The 13,517-nt window shown below is 36.6% G+C and overlaps 3 protein-coding genes across 3 annotated transcripts; all 3 read right to left on the reverse strand.

Annotated features, from left to right (window-relative positions):
- Positions 1-2,683: 2,683 nt before the first annotated feature.
- LOC113058205 (claudin-3-like) lies at positions 2,684-4,296 on the reverse strand. The gene has a single exon (XM_026225896.1). The coding sequence runs from the start codon at positions 4,167-4,169 to the stop codon at positions 3,522-3,524; it is 648 nt and encodes a 215-aa protein (XP_026081681.1). The 5' UTR covers positions 4,170-4,296; the 3' UTR covers positions 2,684-3,521.
- Positions 4,297-7,885: 3,589 nt separating this feature from the next.
- On the reverse strand, positions 7,886-9,671 carry LOC113058203 (claudin-4-like). The gene has a single exon (XM_026225894.1). It carries the CDS (start codon positions 9,624-9,626, stop codon positions 8,970-8,972), a length of 657 nt encoding a protein of 218 aa, XP_026081679.1. The 5' UTR covers positions 9,627-9,671; the 3' UTR covers positions 7,886-8,969.
- Positions 9,672-10,884: 1,213 nt separating this feature from the next.
- On the reverse strand, positions 10,885-12,366 carry LOC113058204 (claudin-9). Its single transcript, XM_026225895.1, has one exon. It carries the CDS (start codon positions 12,045-12,047, stop codon positions 11,394-11,396), a length of 654 nt encoding a protein of 217 aa, XP_026081680.1. The 5' UTR covers positions 12,048-12,366; the 3' UTR covers positions 10,885-11,393.
- Positions 12,367-13,517: the final 1,151 nt, after the last annotated feature.

Here is a 13,517-nt window from a genome sequence, read left to right on the forward strand (position 1 = left end):
TGATTTGAGAAATGCACCAAAGGGACTGAGAAAAACTGTAATACTCCTGATTTAACTAATATCATCAGGAACAAATGTCCTTTGACCCTGTTTGTTTCATTGGTCAAATATGGTCTTTTTGCCAAAATCATCTGATTGTGAAACACAATGTTTCTGTGTTTTGAGAAAGCACAGATCTTTCTTCCAGTGACCAGCTGTCTAGCAACCCTCGTCTCTTACCTTCTCCAGTATCGGTCATGTGACTTCAGTTTCAGAGGAATCACTGTTGTGAACAGAGTCGAGTTTCCCCAGGAACAGTTGAGTTTGAACAAAGAAAACTCTGTGAAGCACTTTTAAACTGAGATTAATTACAGAAAACACGGGGACACCAGCAATTCAGCTGAAGCCACTGGACCTAATAATTGAGATATTCATTAGGTAACTGGACACATGGAAGGTGAAAACCCAAAAGGTTTAATATTTGTACAAAATTCTGCTAAAGAAAAAAAAAATTATTTGGATAAAATCCATCAAATGAATAAATGTCAAACGTTATTGTTAAAAGTATATTCGATTTATACTACAATCAAGTATGGTACATCATAAAGTGTTTTCTGTACTTTTCTGGGCTCTGTAATGCATTTAATGGCTATGTACTCTTGTGTAAAAAAAGTATTCTTTATTATACTTTAAAAAAGAGTGCTTATTACAGAATTAATAATAATAATAATAAGTGTGATATAAATGTGATGTAAGGCACTAAGCAGGTTTGCCTGTTATTTGCAAATAAATGAAAATGTACTAAAGTTTACATATATATTAAATGGAATCATTTTAACCTTAGGTCTTTATATGGGACAGTGCAGAGTATGGTCATACTGGTGAGATATTTTGGGGAAGAAGTACAAGGCCACATTCCCATGAATCAACAGTTCATTTTTGTGTTATAGGCTACTATTTGAGCCACTCACTCCAACATTTGATTTCTTTTGAAACTTGTATATTGTGCATTTAAATACATTTTTAAAGGGATAGTTCACCCCAAAATTTAAAACAAATTTGTGATTGATTTACCCCTTTAATAACACATTTGTAATGATGTTTAAATTAAGTACAATTAAAATATATTACCTTGTATTATCAAATAATGCATGTACTTAATTTCTTAGTCAACACAACAAAATAAGTTTACTTATGTGTACAAAAAGATAATTAAAACATAACATACTTTAAAATAAAACGTTTATTAAAAAGTGCACTTTTTTAAAAAGTGTACTTATGTGTATTAAGAAACAATCATGAAATTAGACTCTTTAAGTCACTTAAGTGGCTTTTTATTTATTTAATATTATATTATCTACAAGTATCATATAAACTATATTTTTTAAGATGTAAAGTACGCTATAGTGAAAATTCAATATTACGAAGTGCATCTTTTAATAACTTTGTGATAAATATTTGATGTCAATTTAGACACCATATTGAATTTAACAAAGTTGAAAACCAGGCTGTGATGGATATGCAACATGACATGTAATGTGTAATATATTTCCATATCTTCCAAAACTGTTTTTGTCCCCTGAAAGTTACATAGTTAATCCCTTATTTCACAAAAATAGCTGTTAGAATATCTTTGTGCATGTAATTAGCATATTGTGAATAAACTAAGAAACGTGCATTGTTTTCGTAAAATTCTCTCATGGAAATGATTATCTATTTTGTTTAATTATTTCAGTAACTCTGCATGCTAATTTAATTCAAATCATTAACTCTCATTCATTTCTGTGCACAGCACATACTGTTGCCTTGACAATTTGTAAAATGCTCCATAAGCATTTCACAGTGCTTTCAGCCGTGTAATATTGAATAACCTATTAAAGTTAGTATGCTTTCAGCCAAATGTACTGTATATATTATATTGCATGTATTTTACAGTTTGTTGTCATGTATGCTAGAAACCATCTAAAACATTTTTTATAAAGCTCAAACACTAAAGTAATATATTCTAACATCACTATATTATGATTATTTTAAAATAAGACACTAAATTATGTTTATGGTGTTAATATTACCGAGGTAGGTTATTTAGCCTGCATGCTGTCCTTATGTGAGCTGACACTGATCCTGTGTTTATAGAAACAGGTGACATACCCTGGTAAAGTGATATGCTGATGTATGCGTCACCCATATGAGGCCCTCTTCAATATTTCACGTTGCCACTGTTAGAAGCTGGCAAAATTGGTTCTCCATCAAGTAATTTAGTTACAACACATTACACAACAGATATAAAAAAAGTGGTTTCTGAAGAACTTTCCTTTTTATTTGTTTATTTATTTATTTATTGTTTGTTTGGTTGGTTTTTGTTACTATTATTATTATCATAATTAGTATTGTTTATTTATTTCTTTGTCCTAATGAAGCACATTTTCCAGTTAAATAATTAAGCTCTGACAAGTGTATTTTGTGTAACTCTGCTATTTCTCTGTTGTTCTGTCCCTTACTTGCCACCATTTGACACCCTCACTTGTTAGGTGACCTGCTGATGATTACTGGTGTGTATTTAGCTTTGTTGCTAAGTGGAGGTAACATGGCCTCATGGCTTAAGTTTCAGGTTTTCTCTAGTCATCATTACAACCTAATAAAAAAAGAGATACACAGATGATTTTAAGCATCCATACAATAATTAAAATTCACCATGGGTTGATGTATTTATTTATTGTTGTACTGGAACACATAGGTAACAACATCTTAATTTTGCTGATCAGCATTACAGTACTACCATAAACAGGCTATAATATGAACACTAAAGGACAAAATTACCTTTTACAGAAACCTACTCCGTTGTTCTTTCTGTCTCTGTGTTCTCAGATAAAGTACTCAAACTCCAACCATTCTGACCCTCCTCTCACATTTCTACACTTGAATGAACCTTGGGACGGCTTTTAGTTCAGTTTATTTTATTTAATATTTTACCTTACGAATTTAAGTGGCAGTATGAACCAATAATATATGTGTAAGAAAAATAAATTTGTACAAATAGACAAGTATACATAATAAAGAAATGCCCATTACAATTTGAATCATGCACAGTGTCTAGTTGATGGTTTAAGAAAAAAGGATATTGACATTTTTTATTCTACAACATAGAGTAAACATTTAGTCAACTTTTCTGTCAAAATACATCTAAATCAAACATAAACTCTTAGTGTAACTAGTCCAGAAAACTAAAATAAATTACCAATAAATCGACTTTATACACCTAAGTTAACTGAAAATGATGTCACGTTGAGATTTTAGTTGAACGTAACTGACCTATAATGCATGTTCAAAGCAATTACAAAAGGTAATTCCTCGCTGTAAGTGTCCTTATACTCTGAACAGCCAACATCGCACTTACATGAAAAACTAAAACATCAAACAACTTCATAAGACATGTTTCCCCCACGATGGAGAATGTATGGCGTATTTTCACTTTTTTCCAGAAAATCTTGCCCATGTATTGAACACTGCAACACTGAGTTCAGAGTTGTCCTTTGTTTGTTTCACACATAGTCTCTTCTGTCATATCCTCCCCCACCTGTCGAGCGAGACGCAGGATACGGCATCCGAGACGGGTTATATTTTTTCTCCTGTGGAGGGCAGGAACAACAAAGCAACGATCCACCCAAAATCAGGAGTGCGGCTGCTGCCCAGCCGATGTAGAGCGCTGCTCCCATCTCCCGTCTCCGGGCGTCAGGCAGCAAAGGGTTGTAAAAGTCCCTGATGATGCTGTTGGCAGACCAGGATACAGGAATCAGCTGCATAAGCCCAGCTACGATGAACAGCACCCCTCCGAAGATCATGACTTTAGCTTTGGATGACTCTTCTTCAATGCAATTAGTGCACTTGGCTCCACCAATGGACACCAATACAGCCAGGACGGTCAGAAGGATGGATATAACAGTCAGGGCTCGAGCCGCTTGAAGATCCTGAGAGAGAGCCAGCATGGAGTCATAGACTTTACACTGCATCTGTCCGGTGCTCTGAACCACGCAGGACATCCACAGGCCATCCCAGATAATCTGAGCCGTCACAATGTTGGAGCCGATGAAGGCTGTGACCCTCCACATTGGGAGAGTACAAGCCACGATGGCCAAAAGCCAGCCCAGCACACATGACACAATACCGATGAGCTCCAGGCCTAAAGACATATCTTCTTGAAGGATCTGTGCCAGCTACATGCAATGCCAGAGATACTGGTAAAATAACTGGACAGCAGTTTGAAAACCTGCAATATAAGCCTAATTTGGACCAATGCCTCGGAGCAAACAGAGCGCATCTGTGACAAAACAAGTGTCCTTTATAGCCCAGATCAGGTAGAGAGGAGGAGCCTGTTAGGATGGAGACATTACACAAAGAAGGGCTAGTCACACCAGAACAAAAACTGCTCTCCATTCCTGGAAAGTATTGGGAATCAAGAACAAAAGATTTGTGTGTCAATGTTTGTGCACATTCCACAATGAAGGTAGAGACAAAATAAACTTTTTGGAGATATTGTTTTATATTGACAGGTCATTTTACTGTATTTTCCACAATTGTTTAAATTATTGTCTTCTGTGAAAAGCAGATGTCTATAAGGAGCTGTGTTAGTACATAAATCTCTAATTGCTGACAAGTATTGCCAGTTTTGGTTTGAAAAATAGTAGCAAAGTTCACAATGTGTAGCTTGTTGTTGTATACAATGGACATTTATAAAATTAAGTAAATGTTTCATCAATGTTTCATCAATTCTTCAAATTGTTTTAGTTAATACCTGGACTGTGCTGTAAGTAAGTTTGGGAGGGTTACTTCATAAAAATGTAATCAGAAATGTCACAAGTAATGATTAATAATTACTTTTGGATTACTTCATGGCCACATACATAAATAACATCAAAAGAAATGCAATATGATTAAGATAATTACATTTTTCTTGGTATGTTTTTTTCAGTATGTCTAAGTGTCAGTATGTCTTTATTAGTAGTGTAGTAGTAACTATATAAGAAAAAAAAAGTGCATTCTTTTTATGGAAAAATAGTAAATACTCTAACCATGGGTCATACAGGCTTTGCGTCAAGAAGATCCAGGGCATTCAAGCACTTTTTTAGTACAAAATTAATAAACTACACATTTTTCTTCTATTACAAGAAAATACATATTTCCTTATTCCTTACATTCTCTTCATAGAATATAAGCTGAATGCCCATGCTTCAGTTTTATCAATAAAGCTCCTTAAGGCCGTGGATGAGAATGGCCTGGATGCTAAGCTATTCAGAGCACTTCAGTGCCACAGACTTGACCCTGCACTACGATGATGCTACAGTACATTGGTTGCAGTATGGGGAACCTCATTGTCTAGGACCAATATGTGTTGCTAATACTGACAGAAATTATGCACTCTGTTTTCACCATGCAACTGAACCCAACCAGCATCTAAGTGGTTGCCATTAACAGCTTTGATGAGAGATTCTTGGGGGCAAAAAAAGAGGAAAATAAGTATTGAAACATGGCCTGTCAGGCTCATTCCTGCTCATCTTTATCTCACTACCCAAAGAAAATCTCAGAAAGAGCCTAAATCAGTTTTTATAGTCACGGTACAGATAGATGAAAAGTCAATCGCTGCCATAAAGCCAAGGTTTCTATATGGTTCACAACATTTGTTTGTTGCTGGTTGTTTTTGTGTTGATTTTGTCTTGTGTCTTGTCAGTTACACCACGGCATTCCTCATGTACCTTTTGTTGGTAATGTTGCCCTCATTCCTTACATTTTTGAGGTAGCCCAGTGTACGTTATTGAGTCAGATGGCCTAATCTCAATGGACACTTTATTAGGCACATCCTTCTGATACTGAGTAGAGCCAATGTTTATCCCTGGATCAGCCTGATTTTCTTCTTGACATGGATTCAACAAGGCATTGGAAAGATTCCTTAATATTCTGGCCCATACTGGTATGATAACATCATAACTTGTTTTTGACTTTGCATACATACTATTGGATTGAAGTGTGGAGGTCACTGATGTAACTGAACCTATTGTCAGATTCATGGAAATAGTTTGTAATCGTCAAGGTGCACATTTTCATAAAAAATGTCGTTATCTTCTCTGTGAATTTGTGAAAAAACATGTGTATCATGCACGTGTATTAAAGGTGCAATAGGCGATCTTGGAAAATGCTAAAATTAGCCTGATAGCACTGAGAGCAAACGTCCCACCCTCCCTGCAATCGTTGTCCATAGCCACACCCCCTGAACTAATTTATGCTCACAGACCAGAAAACCAGAGACAACATTACTACAATAGGGTACAGTAGCTGTTCCCAATTTCAGCCCATGTTCAGAAGTGAATTAAACCCCTACTCATTGAGTAGGGAGCAATGAACATGTTGTAGGGGTCATATTGACCGGATCACAGTTCATTCATGTAGCTCACTTCTAAGGAGTCTGTAATCTGAATTGGGTGTGTTAACTAAGCGAGACATCCAAAATATGTGTGCAGGGACGGGAATTGGGAACCACTGGGCTACATCATTTGTCTTTCACCAGCAAGAAACTTTTAAAAGTACTACAATACCAGTAAGGAAGAACAGGTAGTTGATGTTTGTCTGCCATTCTTGCTCTGTCTGCAAAGCGTGCATTAACACCCTGATGAAATATCCTGTCTGCGCGAACAGGGTGCGCACATGTATGCAGATACATACGTTGACAGAAGCCATTTAAAACGCTCAGACTGAGCGTATTGATTGGATGTACATTTCTTGGTTCTACACCTTCCAAAGAATATATAAATACAGATAAAAACATGGTAGCACTTTATTTTACAGTCCTGTTCCTCATGTACATACTATGTACTTATTATAGTAATAACAATAACTATGTAATAACTAGGTACTAACCCTGAACCTACCCCTAAACCTAACACTACCCCATGTAGTTACCTTGTATTACCAGAACTTTCTTAGATAAATATACTGTAAGTACACTATAAGTACATGTAAGTACACGTACTGTAATATAAAGTGCAACCAAAAACATTTAGACCACCTAACTTAATGATTGCTGTAGGGATGTGAAGAGAGTTTCAACAAGCATAACAAAAACATTTTCTGAAGACAATCACCCATTGCACCTTTAAGTGTTCAGTCTGTAGGTATGTGCTTATGATTATATTGTTTCTTTACAAAGTTACATCACCAGCTACTTTCCTGGCATTAATAATACAGTGTCTTTGGTAACAATTTAGACTATTCAACACTGTTCACTATTAACTAGTTGCTTATAAGGATGCATATTACTATCATATTACCTGTTTATAAGTAATACTTATAAAGCACATACTGCATTAATGCCTTATGCTGTATGACCATATTTTAGATACTTAAACATAAAGTAACTACCACAACTACTCCATTACTTTCTATCTGCAAATTAAGAATTTATTGAAGGAAAACTCTTGAGCTGATTATACACCGGCAACTTTTTGAGCATATTTGCCAGTCAATGTGTTTATTTATTTTTATTATGTTGCTTGGGCACTTTCACATTGAAAATGGGTAACAAATATATATCTGGATACTTTAGATCGGTCATTGGCCCTGTGTCTCCCCTGGTTGCCCATTAAAGGCAACATTGGCCAAAGTTGCCCAGCAACATTGATCAAAAAGTTGCCCTGTGTATTGTTAGTCTTAGGAACTAATTATTATGTGTTCCCACAGTGTTACAGCATTTTTAGCAATTTTCAAATATCCATATGATATAACAATTTCATCTGTATACTTTCTTCTGCAATGAAAATCTTTCTTCTATTTCCTCATTCACTACCCCTTATATAATAAATACCATATTGTCCATTATACAGTGTACAATGTGAAGAACTCAAAAAGTTCTAGGATCTTTTCATTTTTACACAAACTTTACTACTGTTTATTAGAGAGGACTAGTCAATAGTCATTAATTGATCAGACAAATTTACTTACATTCGAATACAGCATATAGGGAAGATGGGGAAGGAAGTCGCCCTTGGGAAAAATGCAAATTTACTTTAAATGTATAGACACACATCAGCCAATGTGTAAAGGCATTGCAAATTATGTCTCATATTTTATGGATTGCATGATAATCAACTGTATCAGAGTTACAGTCCTTTAAGCTAAAATACTCAAAGCTGCATGGATGTCCTTAAAGATCCTTAAGCAGCTTCAAGCTCTAAGAGATTCTTGTGTGTTTTTGTTACATTCCATGACTCAGTGCCTCATCTTCATTCCTGAAACAGGCCCATTGTCTGGGACTGGCTTAGATTAGGGCCCAGATAAAGACACAATTATTGTGCAAAGAGCGAGAAGACCTTGAAAACAGGTGAATAAATAGGCCTAGTGACAGCAGATTCAACTCATCACCTAATTATTGAGACTCTAAAACAGAATATTCTTCATTGTGTTTCATAGACAACTTGAAATATTGGCACAGTTAGTTTGTTCATTGCAGTTTCTTTCTTTTTTCTGCTTGTTTTTATGTTATTTAATGAAAATGGTAAGTACCAGAAAAAGTCATGTAACAGAAAAAAATGATTCATATTTTTTTAATGGCTAAGGTTAATTTTCAATCCCTGCAGCAGACAGAGAAGTGGCACACTTCGACTACAAGAACATCCATGTAATGAACATTTTACGAAAGAAGCACTGAAGAAAAATTTAAATTATTGGTAATAACACAATACTAAAAATGACAACATTGTTATCAGTTTACACATGGCTATGAACATACTTATTCATGTGCTTATTATAAGTAATAATGTAATACTTGCAATTCTTCATGACAAAAGAAAGCACACTAGCAAGCAAATTAGGAAAAGACACTTGAATGGCAAAACAGCAGAACTCACTGTACATAAATACACACAGTCTTAAGCCTTGTCATCATGTTCTCCGTTCAGGACATAAATGAACAGAGTTGCGACACATATAAAGAGTATGTTTGTTCACACATAGTCTTGTTTGTCAAAGCCACTGAGTGGAACAGAACGTGCAGCGGAGTAAACCATCCTGCTGGGTGGGCCGTACCTATTCTCCTCCTGTGGGGGGCAACTGCAGCAGAGAATCCCCCCGCCAATCAGCATAAGGGCGCTAGCTGCCCATCCCAGGTAAAGAGACGCACCTAGCTCCCTTTTTTGTGCCTCGATGATTATAGGGTTGTAGAAGGACCTGATGATATTATGAGCAGACCAACACACAGGGATCAAGTGCATGACCGCAGCACAGATGAAGGTGACTCCAGCGGCAATCATAACTTTGGCTTTTATGCGCTCCTCATCTAGGCATTTAGTGCACTTGGCCCCCAAAATGGAGAGAAGGAATCCCAGTACTCCCATCACAATGGCAATCACACACAGAGCCCGGGCCGCTTGCAAGTCTGAGCTCAAGGCCAGCATGGAGTCGTAGATTTTGCACTGCATCTGACCAGTGCTTTGCACCACACAGTTCATCCAGATTCCCTCCCATATGGTCTGCGCAGTTACAATGTTCACTCCGATGAAAGCTGTTACCATCCACATGGGCAAAGCACAAGACAAAATGCCTATAATCCAACCGAACACAGCTAAAGTGACCCCTAGGATCTCTAATCCTAGAGCTGCCATTCTGTTTTCAGAATTTGCAAAGGAAAGTCGCTCAGCACAATGGTTGATGCTTTATAATGCAATGATAAAGAAGGTGGAGTTATGTTGGAAAACGTCTCTGAGGATTGGCTAAACTTTAAGTGAGCTTAACCTTGGCATGGAAACAAGTTAGTTTAATGATTTAACTCTCTTCATCTGGTATTTCCCACTCTGAGACCAAATGGTGGTTAGATAAGAAAAGCCCAACGGCAACTAGTTAAAGGATAACTGGCATGACTACTGCATGTCTAGACTTTTGAATAAAACACGTCCAATGGCTTAGGATTGAAATGCATGCTTCAGGTACATAAACAGGTAAGCACAAACTTAATTTTTCGGATACTATGAGCAGAGATAGATGTGAAAATGATAATTCAATTGATTTGTCACCTGAGAAGGAGAAATAAAGTCACTGAGGGCTAAGAGTCAACAGTCAAAAGACTGAATCACTGATGCCTTACAGCATGACTTTAGTTGCTATCAGCAATCCACGATTCCTCAAGGCCACACAGTAATAGGATCACTCTAACCTAACAGCATCAGGCATTATTGACTCTCTTGCTTTTTCTCTCACGCACATTATGTGCACACTTAGCCTTTAATCAGTCATGCATTGATATGTGAAGCCTGGTGACCTTTCATCAACCTTTGCGATGTTTATTTATGTTGGAGCATGCGGAACAAGTGGAATAAGCATCTCCCAAATTTTTTTTTTCATACACATTGGTATGTAAATATTTTAATTGAATAAAGAGTAAACTAAATACTGTTACAGTACCTTGAAGGATAATATTTAATTACTATTTAAAAGTAGGTTGGCATATTAACCTATCAGAGCTTTACATATTTTCCAAATTACTTTTGAGAAATATTTACAGAAGATGCATCTTCTCTGTAATATAGCAGGTGCTTTTATCTTCACCCGTGAAGTCTAAGTTCCTCTCTCTTGACTAAAGAATTAGGCACAAAAAGGGTTTAGAGATTTACTAGAACAACCAGCGCATTGTATCCATTCATGTCTGGGTCGACACGAAGAGTATCATTTATATTTGTGGTTGACCTTTAAGAGAAGGTCTGGTTTCAAATTATTACAAAGAGCATGTTTTGCGGACAATGTTTGCTTCACTCTAGTTTCAGAGTTCTCCAACTTTCTTTTCTCTTTTTCATTTCTTTTCTTTGTTTTTTTTTTGTTTTTTTGCTACAGTTCCTTGTTGATTTAATGTTATTTAATGGCTGTTTAAATACATTCAGGCATGTCTGTCCATAAATTAATATGGTAACACTTTATTTTAACAATCCACTATACGTAACTTTACACATACATTTCAACATATTCTTGTAAATAAATTTAACCTAACAGTTTACTAATACTCTAATGACAGTTAGTTACGAATTTACTTATAGTTATTAAAATGTCTCAAGTGGACTCAAAATAAACGTTACCATTCATTTTGCAATATGCATGGAAAAACCTGCATTTATTATCATAATTTCATTGATATAAAAGAGCAACTGATTATTCACCTATTAGCATTTGGATCATGCAAAACTTTGATCAAAAGACAAAGTAATTGCAACAATAACAAATACAATATAAGATGAAATGAAATGAAAATAAAAACAGTTGCCTGGTTGTTAATCAAAGTTCAGCATCAGTCAATAATTTGTTAATGACATGCTTGTTGCCGTCATTTAGCAGTCTTCTTGGCTTTTCTCTCAAGTTCCATCATGTGCAAAGGTTCAGACCCCTCAAACATAGTATCTCCTATCAAATCCATTCACAGAGACAGATTTGACCCCTGAGTAGTCCACTCTTTTCGGCACAGCATTGTTCTGTGCTTTTGAGGAGCAGGAACAAGACAAAATGGCTCCACCTAGGATCAACAGGCAGGAGGCGCCCCATCCGAAGTACAGCGAGTTCCCAAAATCCCTTTTTTGCGTCTCCTCTAGAAGCGGGTTGTGGAAATCCAGGATGATGCCGTTAGCTGTCCAACAGACGGCCACTAGCAGCATCAGTCCACACATTATAAACGTCACCCCGGCTGCCAACATAATGCGCGGCTTGTTCGCTCTGTCTGAGGTGCAGTTGGTGCACTTTGCTCCAGCCACTGCCAGAGCCATGCCTATCACACCAAGCAGTGTACTTACAACAGTGAGAGCCCGGGAAGCCTGCAGGTCATCGGGAAGTCCCAGCATGGAGTCGTAGACACGGCAGTGCATCTGCCCTGTGCTTTGCACCACGCAGCTCATCCATAAACCTTCCCACACGATCTGAGTGATGACGATGTTCTGGCCTATGTACGCCGCTACTCTCCACATGGGCAAACAGCAGGCAACCATCACGCCAAGCCACCCGGCAACGGTCAGGATCATCCCCAGGATCTCCAGCCCGGCTGCAGCCATCGCGCTTCACTGTTCTGTTCTGTTTCACACACTGTGATGCTCAGGATCCAGGACTCAGCTCTGAGGATTAGCTCTGATATTAGAGACTTGAAGATTTGCTTAAATGAAGAAATGATGAAAGAGAGAAAGGGGGGGGGGGGGAGAGAAAGAGCGAGAGAGAGGGAGGGACGGAGAGAGAGATACAGTTTCTACCTTCTTTATACTGCTAAGAGAAGCTGGAAGGTGGAGTCTTAGATGGCATCGTGGTTTGTAAGGTACAAGAGAGACTGGGGTTTTCTGTAGCACTTTTCTTGTACGGGGTGGCTTTATTAGGTATTATTTTCTTTTTTTATCAAATGCGACAATCAGGAATAATATAAGAATAATTGCATGTATCCTGCATGTCATTAGTGAAAACAAAAGTGTTTGAAGTCATTTGATTGTTATCCTAAGAAGGAAGATTTTTAAAAACAATGCATTAAAAATAACTTACATTTCTGTCTTCTTTACTTTTTCAGTCCCAGTATTTATATGGTTATCATATAAAAGTATACATTTTGTCCCACATTAAAATCTAGTGTCTAATGTGTCTTTGAGAAAGTCTGCTGACTCACTCCTTTTTGAGAAGAGACAATTCATCTCTTTGTTTTCAGGAGTAAGACAATAATCCAATGGGATCTTGGATCTGCATAAATATGAAAACATACATTATTAATGTATACTTCATATGATTAATAGGCTGACTTTGTTCAGTTACATAGTATGTTTTACGCATTTACCTGAAATTACATATAAAAGTTTTATTCTGTTCTTTGTGATTCTGGTGCAGGTCATTTCAATTAATTCCAGCGCTTGCTAAGAGTTAACAATAAAATGTTAATATGATTTAGTGTGTGTTTATTTTGTGTGTGTGTGTTTGTTAGATTAGATTAGATTAGATTCAAATTTATTGTCATTGTACATGTAAGTTAAGGCAACTAACTGCAGTTAGCATCTAACCAGAAATACAATTAGCAGTAAGTACAGAATATATTATACAAATGTACAATAAATAGCTGTAGGGAAAAAGCTGTCCCTGAGTCTGCTGGTCCTTGTCCTGCTCCTGAAGCGCCTCCCAGAGGGTTAGGAGGTTAAACAGTCTACACTGAAAAAAGTAATAAGTAAATTTACTTATTTTTTATTTGGCAAGTTTTTGCACAAGCATTTTTCAAGTAAATTTAACACATTTGGAAATTAAGTAAATCTACTTAACTAAGTTAAGTAAAAAAAAATAAAATAATAATAAGTACATTTTACTGAGTAAAATTGTATTAAATAATATTCAGTTAATGCATTTAGCAGACACTTTTATCCAAAGCAACTTACAGTGCATTCAGGCTAACAATTTACACCTGTCATGTGTTCCCGGGGAATCGAACCCCCAACCTTACGCTTGCTAATGCAATGTTCTACCACTGAGCTACAGGAACACTTCAAGAGTTTGTGAAAAAT

This window comes from Carassius auratus, chromosome 40, assembly GCF_003368295.1.
Source record: "Carassius auratus strain Wakin chromosome 40, ASM336829v1, whole genome shotgun sequence".
NCBI lineage: Eukaryota > Metazoa > Chordata > Actinopteri > Cypriniformes > Cyprinidae > Carassius > Carassius auratus.